Genomic DNA, 24,218 nt, shown 5'->3' on the forward strand with positions numbered 1-24,218 from the left:
TCTAAAATCTCTTCTCTTTTTATTTAATTCTCATAGTCATAAATAAGGTCACATTGTGTAATGTAATCATCCATCATTTTATTTATTTATTTATTATGGAATCAATCAATCATGAATTCAACATGCAAATTGCTACCATCATCGATTTTTTCTTCTCTTTTACTTATTTTCTTTTTTTAATTAAGGCTGGTTTGATTATTTGAATAATTATAACTAAAATATATCATATTATCTTTTTTTTTTTCACGTTACTTAATTATTAACTAAAATATTAAAATACTATTTACTTTATATTATTATTTTTTATTTATTATTATATATTAATACATTTTAAGTATTTTCTTTTAAAAAAAAATACTCATTTCAAAGTCATAATCAATTATTTAAATAACCTGAAATCCGAATAAGGGCTAAGATCATGGGTTTTTATTGATTTGACTTTTAAGAAATAAAATACTTTCATTCCATTTTAATACTTAGTAAGTATTAATATAATTCTAGATAATTTATTAATATTGATTTGAGAAATATAATGTTAATTAATTAGTTTTTGGACATGAATTAGGAGGTTAATTTTTAAGGTCAAACAGGGGAAGGAGATTTTGTTTAATAGATATGTTCGGTGTAAAGTTTAATAGTTTTGAATTTTGAATTTTGAATTTTTATTTTTGAATTGTTTCCTAATAATAATAATTATGACACGGTCAACAACAATAAATAATTACTAAATATATAAATATAAATAATTCCGATCAGAAAAATGATTGGTTGCATAATTACAACTTAATATGGGAAGTGGATTAAAGAGGTTTAGTAATGAAGTAATATCTTGGAGCGCGTCTCATTAATTAATTAATTAATTTGCTTATGGAGAGCAATTTCAATTTTTAATTAACATGAAATATGGGTGGCAAATTAAAGTTAAGATGAAAAACTTATTGGGGAGAAAATGTTAATGACTTGACCTTTGGAGGACATAAGTTAAGTTAGCAACCAAGCATTTGTTGACTCCTAAAGTTATTATGTAGTGCCAAAACAAACTAGGTAAACAAATTAGCTTTTTTTTGTGTGTGTATGTATGTATTAGCTAATAGCTAGCTAGCATACTTGCAATTTTCCTACCCCAAAGTATATTTTTTTTCATCGCTAGAATACAATATGATATAGTACAATAATATATAATGACGGGGTAGCGACCGACACAAGCAGCGGAGACAATGAATTCGAGCCACATCCGAATACAGGGACAGAGATGAATTGCAGCGATAAATCTTTTTAAGCAAAACATTTTTATTTTTTTCTATTTCCATCCGACGTGGAATGTCAAGTCGGATGACACTTCGGATTCGTTGTCTTCACTGTCTAAATTATTTTTCATATAAAAAATATCCAATTGTGAGATTTACTTTAGAAAAAATAAACTTACAATTTTGTTGACTATTTCACAATTTTAGTAATTCAAAAGGTATTTTTACAAACAATTAAATGTTTATGTTTTACTTTTAACATATTATTTTATTTTCTTAATTAATTAAGACATTTCTTTTCTGTTCTATTTTTAATTATTTTCATACTTGTTATTAATTTCTTTATTTATATAATTATTTAAATACTATGGAATAAACAAAGAGTAATGAATAATGATAGGGGATTAGAAAATTGATAGCACATGGGACATAAAATGAGACGTGACATTACACATGTCACCGTATCAATTTTCTCTTTGATTTTAAATTGTATATGTCACCCACTAAATTTAATAATTTCTCTCTTAATTTTTTATTATTTAAAAAAATTATTTAATAATTTCGTCTCTTTAACTTTTATTATAGAATTATTATAAATATTCATTTAATTTGAAATTGAAAGAGATAAATTCTTTATTTTAAACTCAAAATACAAACTAATAATATTAATAATAAATAAAATTCAAATTAGTAAAATATTATAATATAAAAGAAAAAGTTATAATATTATGTACAAATTAAAATTTTAATATATATCTTATAAGAAAAAAAATAAAAAAAAATAAAAAAGAAATAAGAATATAAATTTAAAGAAGAAAAATAATAATATAATAAATTATATATATATATTTATAATTTAATATATTTTAAAAATATACGTACATTTATATATTTTTATTAATTTAATTTATTCATTCTCTTTATTATTATTCATATTAAAATTAATTAATAGATGAAAAAAAATAATTAATTAGATTAAAAAATTAATCATATTCATATTTAACTTCTTATTCTTTTTATATATATATATATATATATTAATTTTTCCAATTATTACTTTTAAAAATATATAAATTAATTAATTCAAATATATAAATATATAATTATAAACTAATAGATATAAAAAGAAAAACAATATAAATGAAGAGAAAAGCGAAAAATTTTTAATGAAGTGAGGAGAGATAAATACACATTTACACAATTTCTACACTTTCGTTATAATATTTAATTACAAAATTTTTGTTCTCCCTATTATTACTAATAAGCAAAATACAATACTATGAACAAATTAGGATTCCGTCCATAAGAATATATTATTTTTCGACGACAACAAGAGCTTTGCTTCGCTTCACGAAATTTGGACCAGGACTCGAAGGTAAGAGAGTGATTTCATAGCGTTTTTGATCGAAAAAATAAAAAAGAAGAGTCACCCTTGAGAGAAATTCTTTTGGGTTGAGAAAGAGGAATACGGGGACAAAGATGAATTGCAGCGGAAATCTTTTTTCAGCATTTTTTTATATTTTATCTTCTATTTCTATTTCTATCCGATGTGGAATGTAAGTGATACGACATGTTGGATTCGTTGCCTAAATCATTTTCAAATAAAAAATAATTCAATTTTGAGAATTACTTAAAAAAAACTTTAAATATTGTTCACTATTTCACCATTTTAATAATTCAACAAGTTTTTTAAAAAATGCTTATGTTTGACTTTTAATATATTATTTTATTTTCTTAATGAATTAAGATACTTTATTTTAATATTTTCATACTTGTTATTAATTTCTTATTTATATAATTAATTAAATACTATAAAATAAACAAAATATAATACTAATCGTCCTTAAGAATATACTATTTTCTGACGACCAGTGAGACTTTTCTTCGTTTCGTGAAAGTTGGACCAAGATTCAAATGTAAAAGAGTGATTTGGTAGCGTTTTAGATTGAAAAAACATAGAATAGTCACATTGAGAGAAACTCTGTTGTGTTTTCTTGGATATGAATAAGATATTAGTCCTTAAAAGATATTAAATAATATATGTTTTTATAGTAGGAAGCAAAATAGTAAAAAATAAATAATAAAATAACAAAAAAAGAAATAGTAAACAGAGATAAATAAATTAATTAATTAATAAAAAATATATATATAGAAAAAAAAATAATAAAAAGAGATAAATGAATTAATTAATAAAAAAAGAGAAAAAAAAATGAATATTAAATTAATAAATATTAATTTTTAAAAAAAAAATTAATTATTGTTACTAATCGATGCTAGATTAGCCAATTTTTAATAGTATTTACGTTTAATTGAACTTTTATTAGTTTATACGTCTAACTAAGCTAATTTTACAAGTACATACATTTTTTTCAAAAAAAATAATTTTTCAATTTTGTTCACTATTTCACAATTTTAATAATTCAAAAAGGGTTTTTTACAAACAAATAAATACTTATGTTTTATTTTAAAATATTATTTTATTTTCTTAACTAATTAAAGCACTTCTTTTTTTTTAATTAAGGAGAACGAACATGACATTTGATGCCTGAGCCATAACCCCGTTTCAACTCAAACGCTTACATTTACAGATGGAATCGAATATGTGATCTGTTGGTCTCTTAAACCAACTCTTATCATTAGACTATCTTGATAAGTTAATTAATTATTACACTTTTGAAAACAAAATAATAATTAAAATTTTCAATTATTCTCTTACTTCTTAAATTAGGCCCGGACCTGATGTGTAATAAGTGAGACAATTACCTCATGCCCAAATATTTTTGGGATGCCCAAATATTTTTGGGATACCAAAATCTTCAAAAAAATAAAATTATAATGATATCTTAATGGGCTTATTTTTAAAAAGCCCATAAATAATAATTGATAACCTATCAATGATAAACTCTAACTTAATTTGTATCCAAAAAAATAAAAATAAAAAACACTATATTATTTGGAGAAAAGAATCACACGTTTCCCATTTATCAACAAAATCAAGGAAAAAAATAAAATAAGAACAAGCATTATGGAAAAAGAAAAGGAAACACTTCTCCCAAGCCCGTCGTCGACCCTCTAGCTTGCTAGAATCGGAGCAGAAAACTCGGTCGTCTCCTTCCCCAAGCTCTTGGGCCTTTTTCGCTCGTTCCAGCCTTGTTTCTCGGCACTGCGTCACTGCCCACTAGAGTTCTTCCTCCGATTTCGGTGAGATTTTAGTTCGATTTACTTGATTATTTTTTGTTGTTGAGGACTTGTCTGGTGGAATGGTGGATTCACAATCTGTATCTTGCATTATTGCATAGCGGAAGTGCAACATTGTGGTTAATCATAGATTCATAGAATGCTGGTTAATCTATAAATTTTTAATACAGATTAGCATTTAGAGTTTTATCAAGCATGCCTCCTATAAGAAAACAATTGTCTGGGGCAGAAAAAAGAAAGAAAAAACAAAAGGAAGATGCTTTAATTCAAAGTCAAGTAGGAAGCCTTAATAAGTATTTCACAAGCGATAAAATAGTAGAGCAAGTGAACCAGAATGACATCGATGATAAGTTGAATGATCGGGAACATGGTGAATTGAATGAACTTCGCAATTAAGACCCAAAATAGTCTGAAAATGAGAACGATGTAAGTATGCCTAAAAGTGACACTGATGGAGATATAAATCAAAAGATTTTGTTTCCTTTAAATGTTGATGATCCAGGAAATTGGGACAAAATGCAAAATATTAGGGACTTTTTGGTTGAAAGAGGTCCTAAAAGATATGATGATATTTTGTTTCCTCTTGATAACATTGGAAGACATTTCAATCCATCACATTATAAGAGACAATTGACAAATGGTGAGAAAAGTGACAGAAGATGGTTAGCGTACTCTATTTCTATGGACAAGATCTTCTGTTTTTGTTGCAAGTTATTCAAAACTCAGAGAACCATGGCGAAACTTGGTTATCTGGCTGACGAATGATACAAATATTGTAAGAATATCAGCCGATGCCTCAATCTTCATGAAACTAGTAAAGATCATATTGATTGCATGACTAGTTGGATTGAATTAGAAATAATACTTCAAAAGAAAAAGACAATTGATGAAAGTGTGCAAGTAGCAATTAACAAAGAGAGAGAACATTGGAAACAAATATTGAAGAGAATAATTGCAGTTGTGCAAAGAATTGCGAAAAATAACTTGGCACTTCGAGGAGATTGTGAAAAGCTTTATGTTGAGAATAATGGAATCTTTTTGCAGTTAATTGAAATGATTGCCGAATTTGATCCAATAATGGAGGAACATCTTCGGCGTGTTCAAGAACGACAGATTCATTACACTTATCTTGGACCCAAAATCCAAAATGAATTGATACAGATGTTGGCAGCTGAAGTAAGAAGTTTAATTGTTGCAAAAAAATAAGCATACAAAGTATTTCACTGTGATACTTGATTGCACTCCAGATGCAAGTCACGAGGAACAGATGTCCCTTGTAATTAGATGTGTGGATGATTCAAAAAATGCAATAGTGGTTGAAGAATTTTGGATTGGATTTTTGAAAGTTAATGAAACTTCTGGGCTTGGGCTTTTTATAGAGCTTAAAAATATTTTGAGCAATCTCGAACTTGCGATTGACGATATAAGAGGTCAAGGATATGACAATGGATCTAATATGAAAGGCAAGCACAAGGGTGTACAAAATAGATTACTTGAAATTAATCCCAGAGCTTTTTACACTCTATGTGGATGCCACAGTCTTAATCTCACACTATGTGATATGGTAAATTGTTGTCCTAAAGCGATGTCCTTTTTTTGGTGTTATACAACGCATATATTCATTATTCTCTTCTTTTACCAAGCGGTGGAAAATCTTCAAAGATCATGTACAAGGTCTTACGGTCAAGCCATTATCACAAACACGATGAGAAAACCATGTTGAAAGTGTGAAGCCCATAAAAGACCAGACTTCAAAATACGAGATGCTTTAATTGATTTGACAAACACTTCTTATGACTCAAAAATAAAGAGTGAAGCTGAGGGCTTGACATCATTTGAACTTGAGAATTTTGAATTTCTAACCGGAATGATAATTTGGTACAAGTTATTATATGAGATTAACATTGTCAGTAAGTTTCTCCAATCAGAAAAAATGGATATTGATGTTGCTATCGGACAGTTAAAGGGGCTTATTTCTTTTCTCCAAGAGTTTAGAGAATCTGGATTTGATCAAGCCTTGGTTGAAGCCGAACATATTGCAAGTGAAATGGGAATTGAACATATTTTTCGAGAAAAACGTATCATTCAGAGAAAGAGACAATTTGATGATATCAACAGTGAAGAGGTAACTCAATCTCATAAAGAATCTTTTCGAGTTAATTACTTCTTATTTATAATTGATCAAGTTCTTTATTCACTTCAAACTCGTTTTGAGCAATTTCAAAAGTACAAAGAAACCTTTGGATTTTATTTAGTTTGGAAAAGTTGAATTCTATTGATGATGATGGTCTCTTGAGCTCATGTGTCAATTTTCAAAATTCTTTAACACATGATGGACACTCCGATGTTGATGGATCAGATTTATTTCTAAAACTAAAGTTGTTAAGACATTCATTACCCGGAGAAGCAAAAAAAACGATTGATGTGCTGAATTATTTGAAAACAGTGGACGGTTGTTATCCAAATTCTTATATCGCATATCGAGTTTTGCTAACTATATCCGTTATTGTTGCATCTGCGGAAATGAGTTTTTCCAAATTGAAGTTGATTAAAATTTATCTTCGATCAACTATGTCGCAAGAAAAGACTAAATGAGTTAGCTATGTTATCTATCGAGAAAAAAATTATTAAGAAAGTTGATTATGCAAACTTGATCAATACTTTCGCTTCAAAAAATGCGAGACGAGTAATATTCAAGTGACTATGTACTCGTTCAGAACATGAATTTTATATTTTGTTTGAATCTTCTTTGTATTTTTAGTATTTACTTATGACATATTGTTTTGATGATATTTTATTTCTAGAATTCATGTTACAAATACTATTATATTTAAATCGATAAAAATATATGTATGAATATTAAGCTTCGAGGGCACCAAATTTAAAAATTAAATTTAGTTTAAAGTATAAATACATTTAAATTGATAAATAATATACAAAATTATGTCATTCCAAAGTTATCTAAAAAAAATATATCAATTATATTTCTTTTGAAATTTCACAAATATCTTTTTAGATTACACATTCTTTACTCACCCAAAATCAATTTCAAAAAATTTGAAACCAAACCCTTAAATGTGACCATCCAAAGTTGAAGTATATTATTTTCAAATAAGATGAATAAAATCATTCAATCATTAAAGAAGATCACATGAACACCGCTTCCAATGCACCTATCTTAGCAAGAACAAGAAGTAATATCAACCACTCCATTTCTCTCAATCGTCACTCACTTCCGCTTTGCTGATTTCACACTTTCAATTCTTTCCGCCAGATGAATTGTCTTCGTTATCTTCCCGCGTAAGCATTCAATCCGATCAATTATTGTGTTCAGCACCATTATTGATATTCCAATTCCTGTTTATTTTCAGATCCCCTGCACTACCAGTTCACACCAGTTTCAAAGACTCCAAGAAAAGGTCACTATGTAATCCCAAACTACAGCCATTTCCTCTCTCGGTGCGTCTTTACGAAACTAATTAATTACCAGTTATCTCATTTCATATCGAACATTTGTATGTTTTTGAGATTCAGAATCATTCTCTTTTGCAGAAGATTCGAACGAGTACTATGGATTTCCATCAAACCGTTCGCACCAAGGTTTATTCATCATTTTTTTTATGACATTTGCTGCATATGATTCGAAATTTAGTTAAATACTTATCCTTACTTTCCTAATTTAGGCATTGTCGAGTTCTACATCCAGTAAAGATGTAGATGAAAATGATGTAGAGGAGGAAAAATCTGATGTATACAGTAATAACATGACTGAAGCTATGGGAGCTGGTAAGTTCTTTTAGCTATCAGGATAGGCTAGGACTTTTTGTAATGTTGAAGAATATTATGTATTTATTCATGGAAAAAATGAGTAAACTGGTTGGCTTTGATCTTCCTATCCTATTATACTCTCATTGTTTGATTATATTTCAGAGTGTGTAGTTTCTGATTGTATGTCGTTTACTCGTTGAAGTATTTTTATGTACGGGATCCAAGCAAGTTAGAATGTATGATATCATAATAATTGTAGAAATTCAATGATTTTTGTTTTGATATTCTATACATGATAGAATCCCCTAACATGCTAAGTTTGTTTAAGTGGAAGAATTCTGTTTCTAGGAATGTTTTCAATTCTTTTCTATTTGTATCTATTGAAAATTCTAATTCAATTTAAGTAGAAAATTCTCTTTGTTCCTCCACTCATACATTTCATATAAGGAGTTGGGGAAATTTCATGTGATTCAGTAAAGTAAGTAGAATACAAATTTCATTATTGCTAGATTGTCTATACGATTCAATGAAGAATGAGCCAATATTCTTAGGGCTTGAGCTCTCTTTTGCTTTGGATATATATCTTTATTTCAGCTCATAGAAGATAAACTACTGCATTCATGTGCTTCAAGTGTGCAAACCTGCTTGTTTGTCATCTTACTAATTTTGACAGAATATCTTCTTGAAGCAAGTGTGTGATTTTCTTACTATTTTTTTTCTTTGTGTGAAGAAGAAAAGTCTCACTCTTTTGTATGCATATATAGTTTGATGCTTGGTATATAGTGTTTACAAACCAATTATTGGCTGGACTTTGCTTAATGCTTATGTTGGGTGAACGCAGTCTTGACCTATAGGCATGAGCTGGGCATGAATTACAACTTTATACGACCAGACCTTATAGTAGGTTCATGCTTACAGGTGATTGTTTTCATTGTGTAGTTTGAGTTAATTAGTCAATTATTCCCTTTGAAACACATTAATATTGTTTGTTTATCTGTAGACACCTGAAGATGTTGATAAGCTTCGGAGTATTGGAGTGAAAACTATCTTTTGCTTGCAACAAGATTCAGATCTTGAGTATCCAACAACTTATCATTTATTTCCATTCATGTAAAAATGCTTGCATCTCGCATCCATAACTCTTTTTAAATGCTTTTAATACAAGATGACCTTTTTCAAGAATTTTTTTTCTAGTTTAAATCCTTCACTGATGGTTCAGATATTTTAGTGTTGACATTGGTGCTATACGTGAATATGCTAAATCATGTGATGACATTGAACACTTGCGTGCTGAAATAAGGTCCGTCACACAATTATTCCTTTATAAGTTGTTGAACTTTTATTTCTTTACCTATAGTTCTTGAATTGTCTGACAAATGCCTTAGTCCAATGAATATTCCCTATATTATCTGCTAACCATCCTCTTGCTTAATATTCTCCATTGATTGTCTTGGATGATAATTATCTTTTTGTGAACAACTTCAATAAATTAAAAATTTCCATGTGATTTTCCACATGGATCTCCCTCAATTAAAAAAGCAAAGATGCAATGCAAAAAGCAAGTGCATACAAAAACAATACACTGGACAACCAAAAGAAAATTCTTCAAAAAGGTCAGAGACATAGAATTTTGACAATGAACAGTAACACTTTCCAGTTTTTGTGAAACAGAGAATGCCCAACCTAATACCTAGCCAGGATAAAACTATAGTTCAGTTCTCATTCCTTATATAGCAACCAGTTAACTAATGGAAATGACTATTTGTAAGTCTAGCTGAAGCTATCTTGTTTATCAATAATAACATCTACTCTTCAGTACATATTTACTGGAAAACTAAGGATGGAGCAAACAGAAAATTCCTCCTATTGGCTTATTTTATTATTTCTTCTGTTCGAAGGAATCTATCTAAATATATTATTCAAGTCATATGTCTAGAAATCTAGTAGTAACATAGACTTAATATTACAGGGACTTTGATGGTTTTGATCTGCGTATGCGGCTTCCAGCTGTGGTTAGTAAGTTACATAAAGCCATCAACCGAAATGGAGGTATAGCTTACATACATTGCACAGCTGGTCTAGGAAGAGCTCCTGCAGTTGCGGTACATATTAAGTCACATAATTATTCTATTGTCTTTTATTCTTTAGTTAATGTAGAATTTGCAGAGGATGGAATATCATGATTTGTTCAGCTTTAATTGGTTTAGGTCTTTAAACAAGAAGTTGAACCATACCCTTTTGGATGATTCCTACTGCTCTAAATAATTTGCACATTTGACACCTTGTTTATAGGAGTTAACAAATTGATGAGTAAAATCAAGTCTTGACAACTGTCTTTTATGTTCTTTTTGTTTCTCTGTTCCAGGAAATAATGATTATGGATTCATTATGGGGATTGTTTCCTGCATTTCTTTAATGATATTTTCATTCAACAACACTCACACACTGTCTAATGTCTATTATAATTTGAAAATGTAATATTTGTTCAATTTGGTGTTGGAAAACTTATTATTTTCCACAATACTTTGATGTTTGATTGTGTAGATGATATGAGCTAATGTGAAAACTACTCAAAATACAAAAAGATATCATTTGTTATTGTATGATTAGCTTGCTTCATTTTCAACTCTGTTCTAGGACCATATGATAGAGATGCTAAATAAGTTATATACATTTCAGTTTTAAAGTAGTTATGGTATATACTTTTTAAATTTGTACTGGATAATTTTTTTACTAAAAAACATTGTTGCGTATTAAAAATGAAATAGTTAGATCTACGTTTCATTGTAGGTATATTAAGAATGTTGATCACATATAGAAATAAAACTAAACAGAAACACATAAAGTATGGTATATGCTATTAAAATTTTGGACTAGAGAGTTAGTACATTTTTTTCTGTTTTTCCTTTCTCTTGGTTTAATCATTTTGGAAATTTATTGATTTTGCTCTTGTGAACGTTTTTCTAAATGATAGCTGGCTTACATGTTCTGGATCCAAGGATATAAGCTGAGTGAGGCACACAGCTTGCTGCTGGTACATTTATTCTCTTTTCCATTCTTGATATCTATTGAATGATGTATATACGAAATCGTTGTGGCGTTGAGTCTAAAATTAAGCCAATTCCTGGTATTTCAATTTTGTATTTTAGTGATCTTCTTATAACTATCTATGCATAAATTGGAGTAGTTTTTGTAATTTTATTCCTTTGTGTTGTTCTTGTCCTCTTATTTTATGGATTGTGAAGGAACCTCTTTTTCTATTTCATCACAAGAGTAATAAAGATAAGTAGTTCAAATGTGTTATAAATTGTTTGTCATCTTTTCCTTGGCAGAGCAAGCGATCATGCTTCCCAAAGTTGGATTCTATTAAAAGTGCCACTGCTGACATTGTGAGTTACCTTCTCCTTGAATGCCATTTATTTAAAGTACGGAACTTCTGATTAGTTAGTGTCAAATGTGAATGACTTTTAAATAGGTTAAAATTCAGTGTGACTAAACTGTAAATAAGCTAAAATTGTGTGATTGACTTTTAGGGCTAAAGTAACAGATTCAATCCCTTAAATGGAGGAATTATTCAATCTTTGAGTTGGGAAGTCCTATTAATTTTCTTTGTTCATTGTTATCTGATACATGAAGCTGGGTAAATAGAACTCAAATAATGTAGTAGAACTTTATCTAAAGTATATTGATACAAGAGCCAGCATAAAAAGAAAGTATTCAACATTACATCCTTTCACTACTGGATTGTTTACCTTTCTTCTTTTCTTTCAAGCTGATGGACTAAGTTGTTCCTTGTTTAAAGCTTACAGGGCTAAAAAAACAAGTTGTCACTTTAACATGGCAAGGTAAAGGTTGTTCAACAGTGGAAATTGCTGGACTTGATATCGGCTGGGGTCAGGTACTCTTGGTTCTACATTTTTTACATAAATTTCAGATAATGAATACAATCAAATCATATCAATTTAAATAAAGTCATATCTCATAATTAACACCAAATCTGTAATCAAATTTCCTGTAATCCAAAACCTTCCCTTTGAGGAGATTCATTACATTGTTCCATATTTTCTACAATAGAAAATCTCCAATGACTTTTCAAAGCATGCCTATACAATTATGCAAATATAACAAATACAAGTGTAAAACTTACTGAAAAGCAATAAAATGTGTCACTGTCAATAGTTACATCATAATCTATGGAACATATGCTCTTACTAGTTGATTAGGAAGATGCTGCCAAATAGGTGTTGAGTTTCCAACAACTGATAGCTTGACCTATTAACGGATAGATCCAACATTAGGGTGAAGCTAAAAAACTAGTTTTTTTTTTTAATTAAGGAGAACTAGCATGACACCCCACCGCCATGACACCCCGTTTCATCTCAAAGCTTCCAGTTGAAATCAAACTCAGGACCTTTTGGTAAAGCTAAAAAACTAGTGTAAATCAAAGTAAGTAAACTTGAGTCACAATATCGGAACTCAAGACTTGAAATCTAATTTATTAAGTCTTGTTTTTAATTTGTTGTGCGAGCCTCCTCCATAGAAAGAAACTCGGTCTAAAATTAAATAAATAATAATAAGTTAATATTCTCTTGCACAGTCTAAAATGGTAAATCTTTTAGACAAACTTTCCATTTTATAATCTAATATATAGAATTTGTTTTCGATTTTCTTTTGATGCTTTGTGATTTATGATTGTCTGGTATTGCATTTTCCAACAATTAATTTGTTCTTTCACGTTGCAGAGAATTCCTTTGAGATTTGATGAGAAACAGAAATCATGGGTTCTTAAGAGAGAGTTAGCGGTATGTACTCTTCCTTGGTCTGAACCATCTGATTGATCTAACCATATAACTCAATATGGTGTATTTGACATCTATATGTACATGATTCCTGTCTTGAAGAACACAAGAGCCTATTTGGATACTGGTATTATATTTTTGTACAATTCGTGACACATTCACGATTGCGATGGAAAAACGTCAAAGTGAAAACTGAAACTTTTTTTTTTCGTTTTGTAGTATAAGAGGTTGGGATCCATATATTTTCTGATATAAATTATAGTGTGATCTTTTGTTTTATTTTTGTATAGAAGTCCAGATTATTCTCTAGTTTGTGATTTTTGACAAACATAACAAATGTAGATTTTTCGGGTGATAAAACGTGATAACTGATAGGATCAATATTTGTGTCCAAATTGGTGATGGAAAATTAATTGAAGAAGCTATAAAAAAAAACATTAATGTTCTTTACTATGAGAGAATACCCACTAGGGTAACTTAAGTGGCAAGAGTCGATGCTTAAGAAGAGACCAAAGATCACAGGTTGGATTCTCACTTAGGTTAGCTCAAGTGGCAAATGTCACGAGTTCGATTCTCACTTAGAACGCCTTAAGTTGAAGTAAGGGTTATTACTGTGTGGGTCATGTTAGCTTCCAAAATTCAAAATATATATAAATACTTCCTTGCTATGAGAGAATTTATGACAAAATTAGTGCAATGTTACATATTTTAAAATTTAATGTCACATTTGAGCATCTGTGACAACCTTTATCAGCAAAATGTGTTCTTCATTATATGTTTAATAGTGGAATTTTACTTTGATGAAGCTTGAACTTGACTAAACTTATCATTCATACATGCTAGTAAGTTCCTCCCATCTGACTCACTCCCATATGAAGCTAAATATATAACTATCTTTGTTCATTCTTATTCTTATTCTTCTCAGGAAGGGAGGTATGAATACAAGTACATCATTGATGGTGAATGGGTGTGCAACTTATCTGAACTTGTAACAAATGCGGACAAAGATGGCAATGTCAACAACTATCTCCAAGTAAGGTTCTTCAATGTTTCAAGATAATACATTTTAAGGTTTTCCATTCTTCATCGAAAACATCTTTATTGAAGTGAGAGTCATGGCGGTGGACAGTGCTAGTCTTCTCAGTGAAAAAAAAACTCTCATCTAAAAACAAATATCTACTTCATACATGTTTCTTTAGGCATTTGATAAAACATAAAATTAAGTGTTAATAGTGAATGTTAAATGTTAAACTGGTTAAGTGTGAAAAATAAATGCTGAATTTGATCAAATGTGGAATTTTAAGGTTGTTTTACCCTTATAGAGACTTAATTTGATAAATTGCTGTGGGGTGGTTAAAAGTTAAAACTGTCTTTTACCGAAATAAGTCATCCCAAACCTTTCAATTAGTTTAATTTGTTGTGTACTACAGGTATCTGTTAGTGAGCCAAACAGCACTTCTGCATTGCTTCGTAAAAGATTGTCGAGCGATGATGATGTGGATCTAACCGAGGATGAACGCCTTCAGATAAGGCAGGCTCTCGATGCTTTTCCGAATGACGAGTAAATAAGAAACAGGTTTTTCGGCACCAGAAACTTAACTACTAGTGAATCCATCCACTTTCCCTATCATGCAAAAAAACATGAGAAATAAAATGTAAAAAGTGTTTAGATGATAAATAAAGATGAATAAATTTTGTAAGTGTACAAGGAATAAAATAAATATGCCACATGCAGTTCAACCTGTATACCTAATAAAACTTCATTAGCATCATATGTTTTAGTAAGTTTTTCTTTTTCTTTTTTCTTATTACTTTCTTTTATAGTTGCTATGTACCCTTATAAATCTGATTAAATCTGACATTTTTAGTGGGAATTAAATTGGGCATTTTTGGTTACATATGATTCTGGGGAATTGAGCATGACATTTTTTATTATATACCATTCTTGTCAATTGAACGGTTTTAGCATAGAAAAATGTTGGTATGAGGCCAAGATTATAATATTATTATTTATTTATTTTTAGTTTAAGATGTTAGTACGATTGTAACAATCGTAGTTTACCATTTTATGATCTTGAAAAATGATAATACATTGGCCAAGTTTATAATGTTATTGAACAATATTTATATAGTTAAGAGCTAGTTTGATGTTGGTTTGTTTGAATGGTTTTTAGTGATTTTTTTATATTTAAAATCTTATTTAATGAAATTGTAGGTTATTTGAATTTTTAATTTTTTGAATTATCATAATGTTTTTTTTATTTAAAATTTATAAAAATAAATAAATGTATTTTGACCAATGTTTTAAATGGCGGTAGGCGATGGCGAGGCGGTACTATCGCCTCGGGTATCTAAGCGGTTGAAATATTCACTATATAAGTATAAATAAATTTTCAACCACTTTTTTTTCTTGTATTTTTAGAAATAACTTAGTATTCTCAACTTCTTAGTTCAAAAGTAGTGGCTTTTTAGAACTTATTGACTTAAGTTTTATAGTGGGGGTTAAATTGGAATTGAAAATTACTTAATTTTTTCAACTTCTTGCTTCAAATATTAATATATATATATATATATATATATATATATATATATATATATATATATATATATATTATAAATTAATTAATTATAAATAATTAACCGACCGTCTCATGTATAGGCGGGGCGGTGTAGGATACTTATCGACTACCATTTAGAACATTGATTTTGATCAAATTGTTAAATTGAGGCTCAATAGTTGCTAAATGGAATTTTCGATTTTTCTTTTTCAACCTTATAGAGTTTTTTATTGTTAAAATTATACAAAACGAGATTTTGTTTTAATGATTTCAAATGTCGTTAATTTATTATCTATGTATCATTTATTAATAAATAAAAGATTTTTGTCACTAATTTAACTAATTAATTTTAGTAAATTTAGGGTTTTGAAAATTTCAACCCGTTAGGTTAGCAACGTTACGTTAGCAACGTGCGTTTCTTGTTTAGTATAACTTTAATAAGAAGTTAAATTGTGAAGTTTTAAAAGAAGAGATCTGAAATCTCAATTGACCTCAATAAGTAGCCTCAATTTTACAATTCCATATTTTTATTTTGAATAATAAATTAAGTAATTTTGATATAGATTGAAAATATATGGTGTAATGGTTGAGTTTTGAATAAAAATTTCAAAAAATATCTATATCAAACCATTTATAATAGAACTAATAAAACAAGATAAAGAAAATAATAATTATTATTATCAACATGCATATGACAATACAACCACATGAAGAAAATAACTACCCACTTATGCATCATTTTACACATTTAATTACAACATACATTAGTTTTAACTTATTATAGATTGATTTGTGATCTAAAACCTTCCACTCCTCTTACACTCTAGTGGAAATCCTTGAGGAAATCGTTTGAAATCAGCACAATAATCATATATCATGAAATTCTTTTGAACCCATCTCAATCTTCTCCTCCCATAAGCATCCAAATCTTGGCTCTTCCATAATCCCCCTTTCGAGACCGACCCGCCCGAGAATGAAGAGCACGACCCGGAACATGTTTGGATGTTGAAGTTTCGGTAGTATGCTGTGAAAGGCGATTTAGTCCAATCAGTCTTCACCAACCCACCTTGAGTAGCCCAATCGTCGGCGTTCCATAGACTTGAGTACACTTTCATTGGCTGGCTTTTCGGAAATGGGACTCCAATTGACTCCGCATTTCTGAAAACTCTTATGGGAGTGTTGTCCACTAGAAAACTATAGAATAATTTTTGTTATATTTTAGTTTCATTTGAAAAAAAAGTAAAGAAAAAAGAAAGTTTGAGTTTACATGATTTGGGTTGGTGTCCATGCAATGGAGTAGGTGTGAAAGTTCTTCGTGGGATCGAACCATAAGTAGAATTGTTGTTCTCGATTTCCTTTTCCTTGAGTGTAGACGTTAGTGTGGACTATGTATGGTTGTCCGCTCAAATTCCCTAAAAACTCGAAGTCTATCTCATCATGAGCCGTCCCTTCCGATGATAACTGTTTAAATAAATGAATTCGAATTCAACTTATAGTTTCACAATAAGAGTAAATATGAGTAGTGACTTTGGAGTTTTATTTGAATTAAGAATTGATATTCTTTTCGGGTTCCCAAAGTCATGTATAACATAAAGAAAATAAGATGAAAACTATTAACTCATAAATTATATCTAAAGATCAAATAATATTCACTTATATATACTCTTCAAAACATTAATTAAATTAAATGATACAAGTCTCATCAAATAAATCACTAGCCTATGTGGACCACTTTTAAAAGTTCAATGACTTGTTATTTCATCTTTATTTACTATAAATTTGTCACGAGAAAGATGTGCACAAAAAGGCAAAAAAGTAAGCATGATAAGAATAATTAACTAAAAAACAAAATAGAATTTAATGTAAATTTTTAAAAATGATCACATGCATAATATAGTTAAATTAAATGGTAATAATTTCATGAGTCTTATTTGGTTTGAATTATTAAACAATTTTAATATAATCAAATATTATTTTACTTCCTTAATTCTTTTCTCGTTTATCAATCACTGAATTAATTAATCAAAATATAAAAATATCTTTTATTTTAAATTATTATCGAGAACAAGGTCTTACAGTTTTTTTTTAAATAACTAATTAAACAATATCAAACAAAACTAAACAATAAGTAGAATCAAACTAACCTACATATATATGACAATGGAAAGACTTATAATCTACTTTAAAGTTACTTTCAAAATATTCCATGTCCCTATCCATTTCTAAGGTAAGTTTGATGAATTTATTCGTTATAAAGAAAGAGGTAGAGAGGTAGAGAGAAAATTGTGTTTAAGCATAAAATATATTTGATTATAATTTTTTGCGTTAATTTATTACCTAAAAAATAAATGCAAAATCAAACAGGCCCTAAGTAAGATACTAACCCAACCCAACCCAACCCAACCCAACCCAACCCAAACCAAACCAAACCAAACCAAACCAAACCAAACCAAACCAAACCAAACCAAACCAAACCATTACTAGTCTAATTAAATTCTTTATTATGAATAAAAAAAAAGCAAACCAAACATGAACTTAGTACTTACATAGTATGTGGTAACAGTTCCGGCGGAGTTTCCGGCGACAAGCTTTAGCTGCATGTCGACTCTTCCGAACAAATAGTCTTTTTTGGATCGGAAACCAGAACCAGAAATCTTGTCTAGAGATAGAGACAAAAGCTGACCTCTTTCAAATATATTTGCTCTCTTTCCTCCCCAAGTTATGTCAAAATCTTCCGAGAAATTCCCGGCGAAGGCCGGAACGATCAACAACAACCCAACTGTTATCGCCGCCGCCGCCACCACCCATGAACATAATTGGGCCATTAGTGACAAACTTATATAATAGTAAGAAAGATTGTGGATTGGAAGAAAGAGATGAGTGAGGTTTATATAGACTTAGAGATGTTGAGTTTTTCAATTCAAACATGTCATTATAATAAATTGTTTTTTTTTAAATGAAAAAATGGAAATAAGAGGAGCTGAGTGGTATAAAGACAAGAGATGAATACTTGTGATGAGAGAGAGAGAGAATAAGAGCTTGTTTGATATTGGGTTTTTCATAATTGTTTTGGATTTGTCTATGATGAATTATTAAAATGTTTTTTATTTAAAATTTAAATTTATAAAATTAAAATAAGAGGAGCTAGTGGTACAAAGGCAATATATGAATTTTGAGTCTATAGGGTTAATTTAGTCATTTAAGATTTTTTCACGGACGAATAAATATTCATCATAACAATTTTAATTTCTTTTAATTAATTTACTTTGTATAAATAAAATAATAGTTATTTTTTCAATATATTATCACATATTTTTTTTAAGACATTCAAACTGTATTCGACAATTTTTAACGTGTATATCTCGAAAAAGTTGTCGATTTAAAACATAAATATGTTCAAATTGGTAAATTGTATACACTGTTATGTGAAATTATTTGAAAAACAAATACAAAATTTATCTTTATTCAAAATTTCTCAAATATTTCCTTAAATTACATATTTTATAGCCACACAAACCAACTTAAAAAAATTATAATGTATAGATCTAGAAGACAATACTCAATTTTAAAAAAGTAGGTTGAAAATATCTCTAAATATCATTTTATTAAAAATATGACAAATTAATTTAAAAATTAAACGTTAAAATAAGATAACACTTTTTATCCATTTAGGAAAAGTCTCAAATAGTTACAATTTTTTGATAAATCGAACAATATTTAATGAAAATAACCTAAATTCGAACTTTAAATAACAACTAATCTTTTATTTAAATTAAATTAATCATAATATCTTTAAACCATTAAAAAATAATTACTTATACTTTAAATGAAAAAAAAATAAACAAATTATAATAGTTAAATCAACAAACAACAATTAAATAATTTATTTTTCAAAAAATAATATTTATTTAAAAAATAAAAATATATTAAAACTAACATCAAACAAGTCCTAAGGGAACGGATAAAGCTGTTTCCAGCTGGTAGACATGAAAGCTGAAAAATTATACTTGGGGCGTGAATCCCACAATATATTCTGTTTTAGTATAATGAATTAAAGATCAAAATTGACACTTCAAACTTTTAAATAAAAAACATTTATGATTAAATTTATATTGATTTAAGATGTCATTTTATTTTATAATATTATGTAATTAACTTATCAATTATTTGAAAATAAAGTTTTTGAATAAATAATAACAAAAAATATTAATAATATATGAATAATGTGTAAATTAACAAATGTTATATATTATAACTTATAATTGAGTTATAATAATAAAATAAATTAAGCATAAAATGTATCACTATAATTGTCATTCAATTAATATCGTTTAAATAAAATAATATGGTATATTTTTTTTAATAAAACATAAAATTTGTTATAGAATTAAGGATATTCAGTTTAAATATTTTATAACACGTTAGTCGTGTATAAATTCATCGTTCTTTATTGACCTCTTCAAATTTCACATATTTAATATTTTTATTCCATGTAAAATTTTAGATTTTCTTTAAATTTGTATTTTACTGATCTTTTAACATCTTTATAAAGATTTTAATTATTAGATTACTTACAATTATTAATTTATATTTATAATTTTATTTAACCTTTATATATTCTTTTTATTGAGTGATGTAAATGACATATATTAACCCTTTTATATATGTATAATTTTATCGAATTGATGTATTCTCTTCTAACTCTGTTTCATTGTATTTCTTCTTTGAATATAATGAAAACAACTAGTCTTGGCGAGAGGGATTAACCTGATTGACCTATTATTGCCGGGCTGATGTGATGGGATTTCTTGGTTTTAAACCCGCTTCGACGTCTTCCCACAGATCCGCCTTATCGAGCCTTTTGGGGAAGGCAATGAAATCGGTTTTTGTACAAGGAATAGGAGGCCTTTGCCCTTTAGCCCTTTTTAGTAGTAGCGAACCCCCCTTCTCTCACATAGGGGCGGTAACTGCGACAGGTTTCTAATAAAAAGCAATGTACTAAGAAAGCGCAACTCTATTAGCCTTTTTATTTTCTGAAAAAAGCTGGAAGAAGGGCGAGAAAGAAAGGTTGCCTACTACTAATAAGGGCGGGTAAGAAAGAGAGGTGAGGTGGTTGTATAATTCCCAAGCTACAAGTCGTCTACTTCCAATGAAGCAGAGACAGAGTGAAGGAGATGAGGATCCAGATTCCATTCTTTTTGAGTTTTAGTGAACACCCGGTAGTCAATCGAGGAGCTGCACCAAGACTCAATTATATCGAGCCTTCGGGTTCTTAAGAAGAAAAAATCCCGGAGAGGATATTTCTTTTCTTTTAAACCATTCTAGAAAGAGAGTAAGTGGACGGATTCATTCCTCTTTCAAGATAATCTATTTAGCGAATATAAATAAAATATACAAATATGTTTTATATGATCTAGAGTAATAACAAAGACGATTACATTATTCCAAATTAGAAAACGGGAAAAGAGATATAAAATATATTTTTCCTAAAATTCTTGTTTGGTCTACTTATCTTATACCCCTCGTAGAGCTATTTACTCGATCGCAGACATTTCTGGAACACCCCTAACAGAGGGACAAATAGTCAATTTTGAAAGAACTTATTGTCAACCTCTTTCAGATATGAATCTATCTGATTCAGAAGGGAAGAACTTGCATCAGTATCTCAATTTCAATTCAAACATGGATTTGATTCACACTCCATGTTCTGAGAAATATTTACCATCCGAAAAGAGGAAAAAACGGAGTCTTTGTCTAAAGAAATGCGTTGAGAAAGGGCAGATGTATAGAACCTTTCAACGAGATAATGCTTTTTCAACTCTCTCAAAATGGAATCTATTCCAAACATATATGCCAGGGTTCCTTACTTCGACAGGGTACAAATATCTAAATTTGAGATTTTTAGATACTTTTTCAGACCTATTGCCGATACTATGCTTCTTTGAACAACCTCATCTTTTTTTGATAAGAATCGATACGATCTTTATAAGGCTCCTCCTCCGCTCTGAATGAAATTAAATGGGAAGAGACCATGTCCTCATCCATAGGATCCCAAGTGCCTGGATCAATCAAAAGTTTGATTCTATCTGAACTACTCATTTTAAAATTTCTTATAATTATTTCCATAAAAATTTGAGCATTGAACCCACAAATTCCCTTCCGTTAGATAGGAAGAGATTTGATAAATACTGAGAATTCTCGGATAGAGTATTAGAACGGAAAGATCCATTAGATAATGAACTATTGGTTCTAAGCCATCTCTGGCGATTAATCAACAATTTGAAGCGCTTTACTTGCGTATTCTTGAGAAACCAGCGGTTATATAGAGATGGAGGAGGACCTGTTTGGGAAGTAAGAAGCCGCTTTGACATCTCTTCATCTATAAATAATTCTCGATGTGAAAACACAGAGACAAAGGGCTGATCTTTGAATAGGAAAAAGAGTGGATCTGCAGGGTCCCAAATGAATTGGCTTATTTCTCTGTCAGTCTTTTATTGACGAACAACGGATATGGAAAGAAGAGGAAAGAGAGCACCGGATAATTGAACAATATCCCAATCTCTAGCAAGAGTATATGCGCTTACTGATTAAATTACAAGTGGTGGTTGACTCTTGATTCAATTCATCTGCACTGCTATCCCATTGCCCTAAGAGCAAAGATAGACGGTGAACCAAGCCAACTTTTCACCGGTTAGAGAAGCCCTCTTTAATACATTAAGAAAAGAGGGGCCAGAAAGACTCGATCATAGGAACTTATACCACCTACGTGCTGGTAAACGAAAACCACCTCGACCGGATCAAAGTAAACAACAATGTCAAATCAGGCCGCACCTTGCCTTAAAAGAATTCAAACGTGGCCACCAGCTTTCTAAAAATAAGGGGAGATCTGCTGCTTACTGCTCACGGAAACATCCGACCTATACTATTTGAGCTTTACATTTCTCACCTTATTACCTAATGGAGAAAGAAAGTGCCACAGCTGAGTCTAGAACAGTGACAGCCTATGAATTTGAGGAGGAAGGAGCTAAGTGCTGCTGGAAATGTGGTTTTCACCATTTGAAAGGCATCTTTTCTTGTTTTTAGAATTTTCTTCAATGACCATGTCATTCTTTCATTGATGTTTCGTGTCTAGATACTCTGCTCTTCTTTCATAAATCTTGTATGCACCCATTTAACCCATAGGGAGTCTGCTTTTTGCTCCAACTCCCATAAGCTCTTGATGGTGAGGGCTTTGTTCCATTCAACACAACCTTTTATTCATAGTCCGCCTTCTTCTATGGGAGTGCAAACATCCTCCCATTTGACTTTTTTTCCTCCTTTGTCTTGTGTTCCTCAGATGTAGTCTATCATTATTCTATCGAGTTCAGTCATTACTTTCTTTAGGATGACTATCTGTTGTGCCCAGTAGCCAATAATTCCAAAGATGACTCTTTTAATGAGCTCGGTTCTAATATGTTAGAAAGATCTTATTAAGTGACTCTTTATTGGAAAAATAAAAAACAACTTTAGATTCGGTAACAAATTTCATTTTCTACTAAAAGAGAGGGACACAGACTCAGACTCAATAAAGCATCACAAATATATTTGAGCAACAAACGATCCACCAAAGATTGGGAGATTTATTCGAATCACAAAAATCTGGGATAACAAATTCGATCTGGCTAAATAAGATGTCGCATCAACAAAAATACAACACCTATTCAAATTTGAGTGGTGATATGACACCCTCCGATGCTAGAAAAACCATCGGAGATGCCAATAACGAATGTTTTTTCAACTTCTCTAGATTTTTTCTAAAGAGAGAAAATAGATGAACATGCAACTTTTATACGACATCCTTGCAAATTTTAACCATTATGTTGACTAACGAGTTATTCATACTTATTTACACTTATATAACTATATCTAAATGAATGAAAATGCGCAAGTCGATAACCAATAATAAATATTATAATATTTAGTTTATTTGGAATCTATATAATTAAAATATTACAATAATATCAAGCATATGATGAACATATTAATTGTCTGTATCTATCATGATGAGTGACATAAGCATCTTCTCGTTGGTACGAGTACGTGAAACACATGTAAAATTGATGTTCGAAGTTAGCATAATTTCGCAATCATTATCTTCACTTCAAGATGAGAAGGAATACTTTGATAAATATTTTTCAATAAATTGACGATGGGTGAAAATTAATGATAATAAAATATAAAAATTATTTAGGATTATTATCAATGTCTTACGATTATCATGATGACGTCAGAGGTTAAATCGGAAAAACTCATTTTTGGTACCGCGTTGCGAGTATTCTATAAGACTTTTTAGCCAATTAATTATATATATATTTTTTAAAAGGTCCATGTATATTAAAATGATAGAAATCGTTTAAGCACAACAACAAAGCATGCTATGAAAAAATATAAAAAAAATTTAGGTCGTAAGTCCTAAAAGGAATGATTAATTTTCTGACGGACCAACTTTCTAGAACGAATCTCAAAAAGTGTCATAATAATAACATTATGAATTATATGAATCGGACGACTACGTCTCTCCAACCAGATAGTCCACCAAAAAATAATTAAGATGATAATCTAAATATGTAGATCTACCATATCAGCCGCATCAATCCAAACTTTCTAAC

At 29.6% G+C, this 24,218-nt stretch overlaps 3 protein-coding genes across 4 annotated transcripts; 2 read left to right on the forward strand and 1 right to left on the reverse strand.

Annotated features, from left to right (window-relative positions):
• Window positions 1–5,279: 5,279 nt before the first annotated feature.
• Window positions 5,280–6,939, forward strand: LOC124939314. Its single transcript, XM_047479798.1, has 4 exons — window positions 5,280–5,628; window positions 5,693–5,908; window positions 6,374–6,570; window positions 6,892–6,939. Exons 1-4 carry the CDS (start codon window positions 5,280–5,282, stop codon window positions 6,937–6,939), a joined length of 810 nt encoding a protein of 269 aa, XP_047335754.1.
• Window positions 6,940–7,568: 629 nt separating this feature from the next.
• Window positions 7,569–14,784, forward strand: LOC124940734 (phosphoglucan phosphatase DSP4, amyloplastic). Of its 2 annotated transcripts, none has more exons than XM_047481270.1 (14): window positions 7,569–7,745; window positions 7,817–7,904; window positions 7,998–8,045; window positions 8,129–8,231; window positions 9,055–9,131; window positions 9,214–9,290; window positions 9,433–9,513; window positions 10,183–10,315; window positions 11,188–11,247; window positions 11,546–11,602; window positions 12,016–12,111; window positions 12,956–13,015; window positions 13,938–14,045; window positions 14,443–14,784. In XM_047481270.1, the coding sequence occupies exons 1-14, from the start codon at window positions 7,720–7,722 to the stop codon at window positions 14,575–14,577; spliced, it is 1,149 nt and encodes a 382-aa protein (XP_047337226.1). In that variant the 5' UTR covers window positions 7,569–7,719; the 3' UTR covers window positions 14,578–14,784. The 2 variants fall into 2 exon arrangements, with proteins under 2 accessions (XP_047337226.1, XP_047337227.1); XM_047481271.1 differs by having other exon boundaries at window positions 7,570–7,745; window positions 8,001–8,045.
• Window positions 14,785–16,226: 1,442 nt separating this feature from the next.
• On the reverse strand, window positions 16,227–18,417 carry LOC124940735 (xyloglucan endotransglucosylase protein 1-like). The gene is made up of 3 exons (XM_047481272.1): window positions 18,117–18,417; window positions 16,838–17,031; window positions 16,227–16,764 (listed from the first exon to the last, which is right to left on the reverse strand). Exons 1-3 carry the CDS (start codon window positions 18,393–18,395, stop codon window positions 16,368–16,370), a joined length of 870 nt encoding a protein of 289 aa, XP_047337228.1. The 5' UTR covers window positions 18,396–18,417; the 3' UTR covers window positions 16,227–16,367.
• Between the last annotated feature and the right edge of the window lie 5,801 nt (window positions 18,418–24,218).

The sequence above is a fragment of the Impatiens glandulifera genome, chromosome 5, assembly GCF_907164915.1.
Source record: "Impatiens glandulifera chromosome 5, dImpGla2.1, whole genome shotgun sequence".
Taxonomy (NCBI): Eukaryota; Viridiplantae; Streptophyta; class Magnoliopsida; order Ericales; family Balsaminaceae; genus Impatiens; species Impatiens glandulifera.

Excerpts from the sequence above, each read along its gene's own strand:
- LOC124939314 (XM_047479798.1), top strand. The coding sequence starts at position 5,280 with ATGACTAGTTGGATTGAATTAGAAATAATACTTCAAAAGAAAAAGACA. Across the intron at positions 5,909-6,373 it reads CAATGGATCTAATATGAAAG|AAAAAATGGATATTGATGTT; the intron begins GCAAGCACAAGG and ends TTCTCCAATCAG. Across the intron at positions 6,571-6,891 it reads ATGATATCAACAGTGAAGAG|TGGACGGTTGTTATCCAAAT; the intron begins GTAACTCAATCT and ends ATTTGAAAACAG.
- LOC124940734 (XM_047481270.1), top strand. The coding sequence starts at position 7,720 with ATGAATTGTCTTCGTTATCTTCCCGC. Across the intron at positions 11,248-11,545 it reads AGGCACACAGCTTGCTGCTG|AGCAAGCGATCATGCTTCCC; the intron begins GTACATTTATTC and ends TTTCCTTGGCAG. Across the intron at positions 12,112-12,955 it reads TTGATATCGGCTGGGGTCAG|AGAATTCCTTTGAGATTTGA; the intron begins GTACTCTTGGTT and ends TTCACGTTGCAG.
- LOC124940735 (XM_047481272.1), bottom strand. The coding sequence starts at position 18,395 with ATGGCCCAATTATGTTCATGGGTGGTGGCGGCGGCGGCGATAACAGTT. Across the intron at positions 17,032-18,116 it reads GAACTGTTACCACATACTAT|TTATCATCGGAAGGGACGGC; the intron begins GTAAGTACTAAG and ends TTATTTAAACAG. Across the intron at positions 16,765-16,837 it reads TGGACACCAACCCAAATCAT|TTTTCTAGTGGACAACACTC; the intron begins GTAAACTCAAAC and ends ATTATTCTATAG.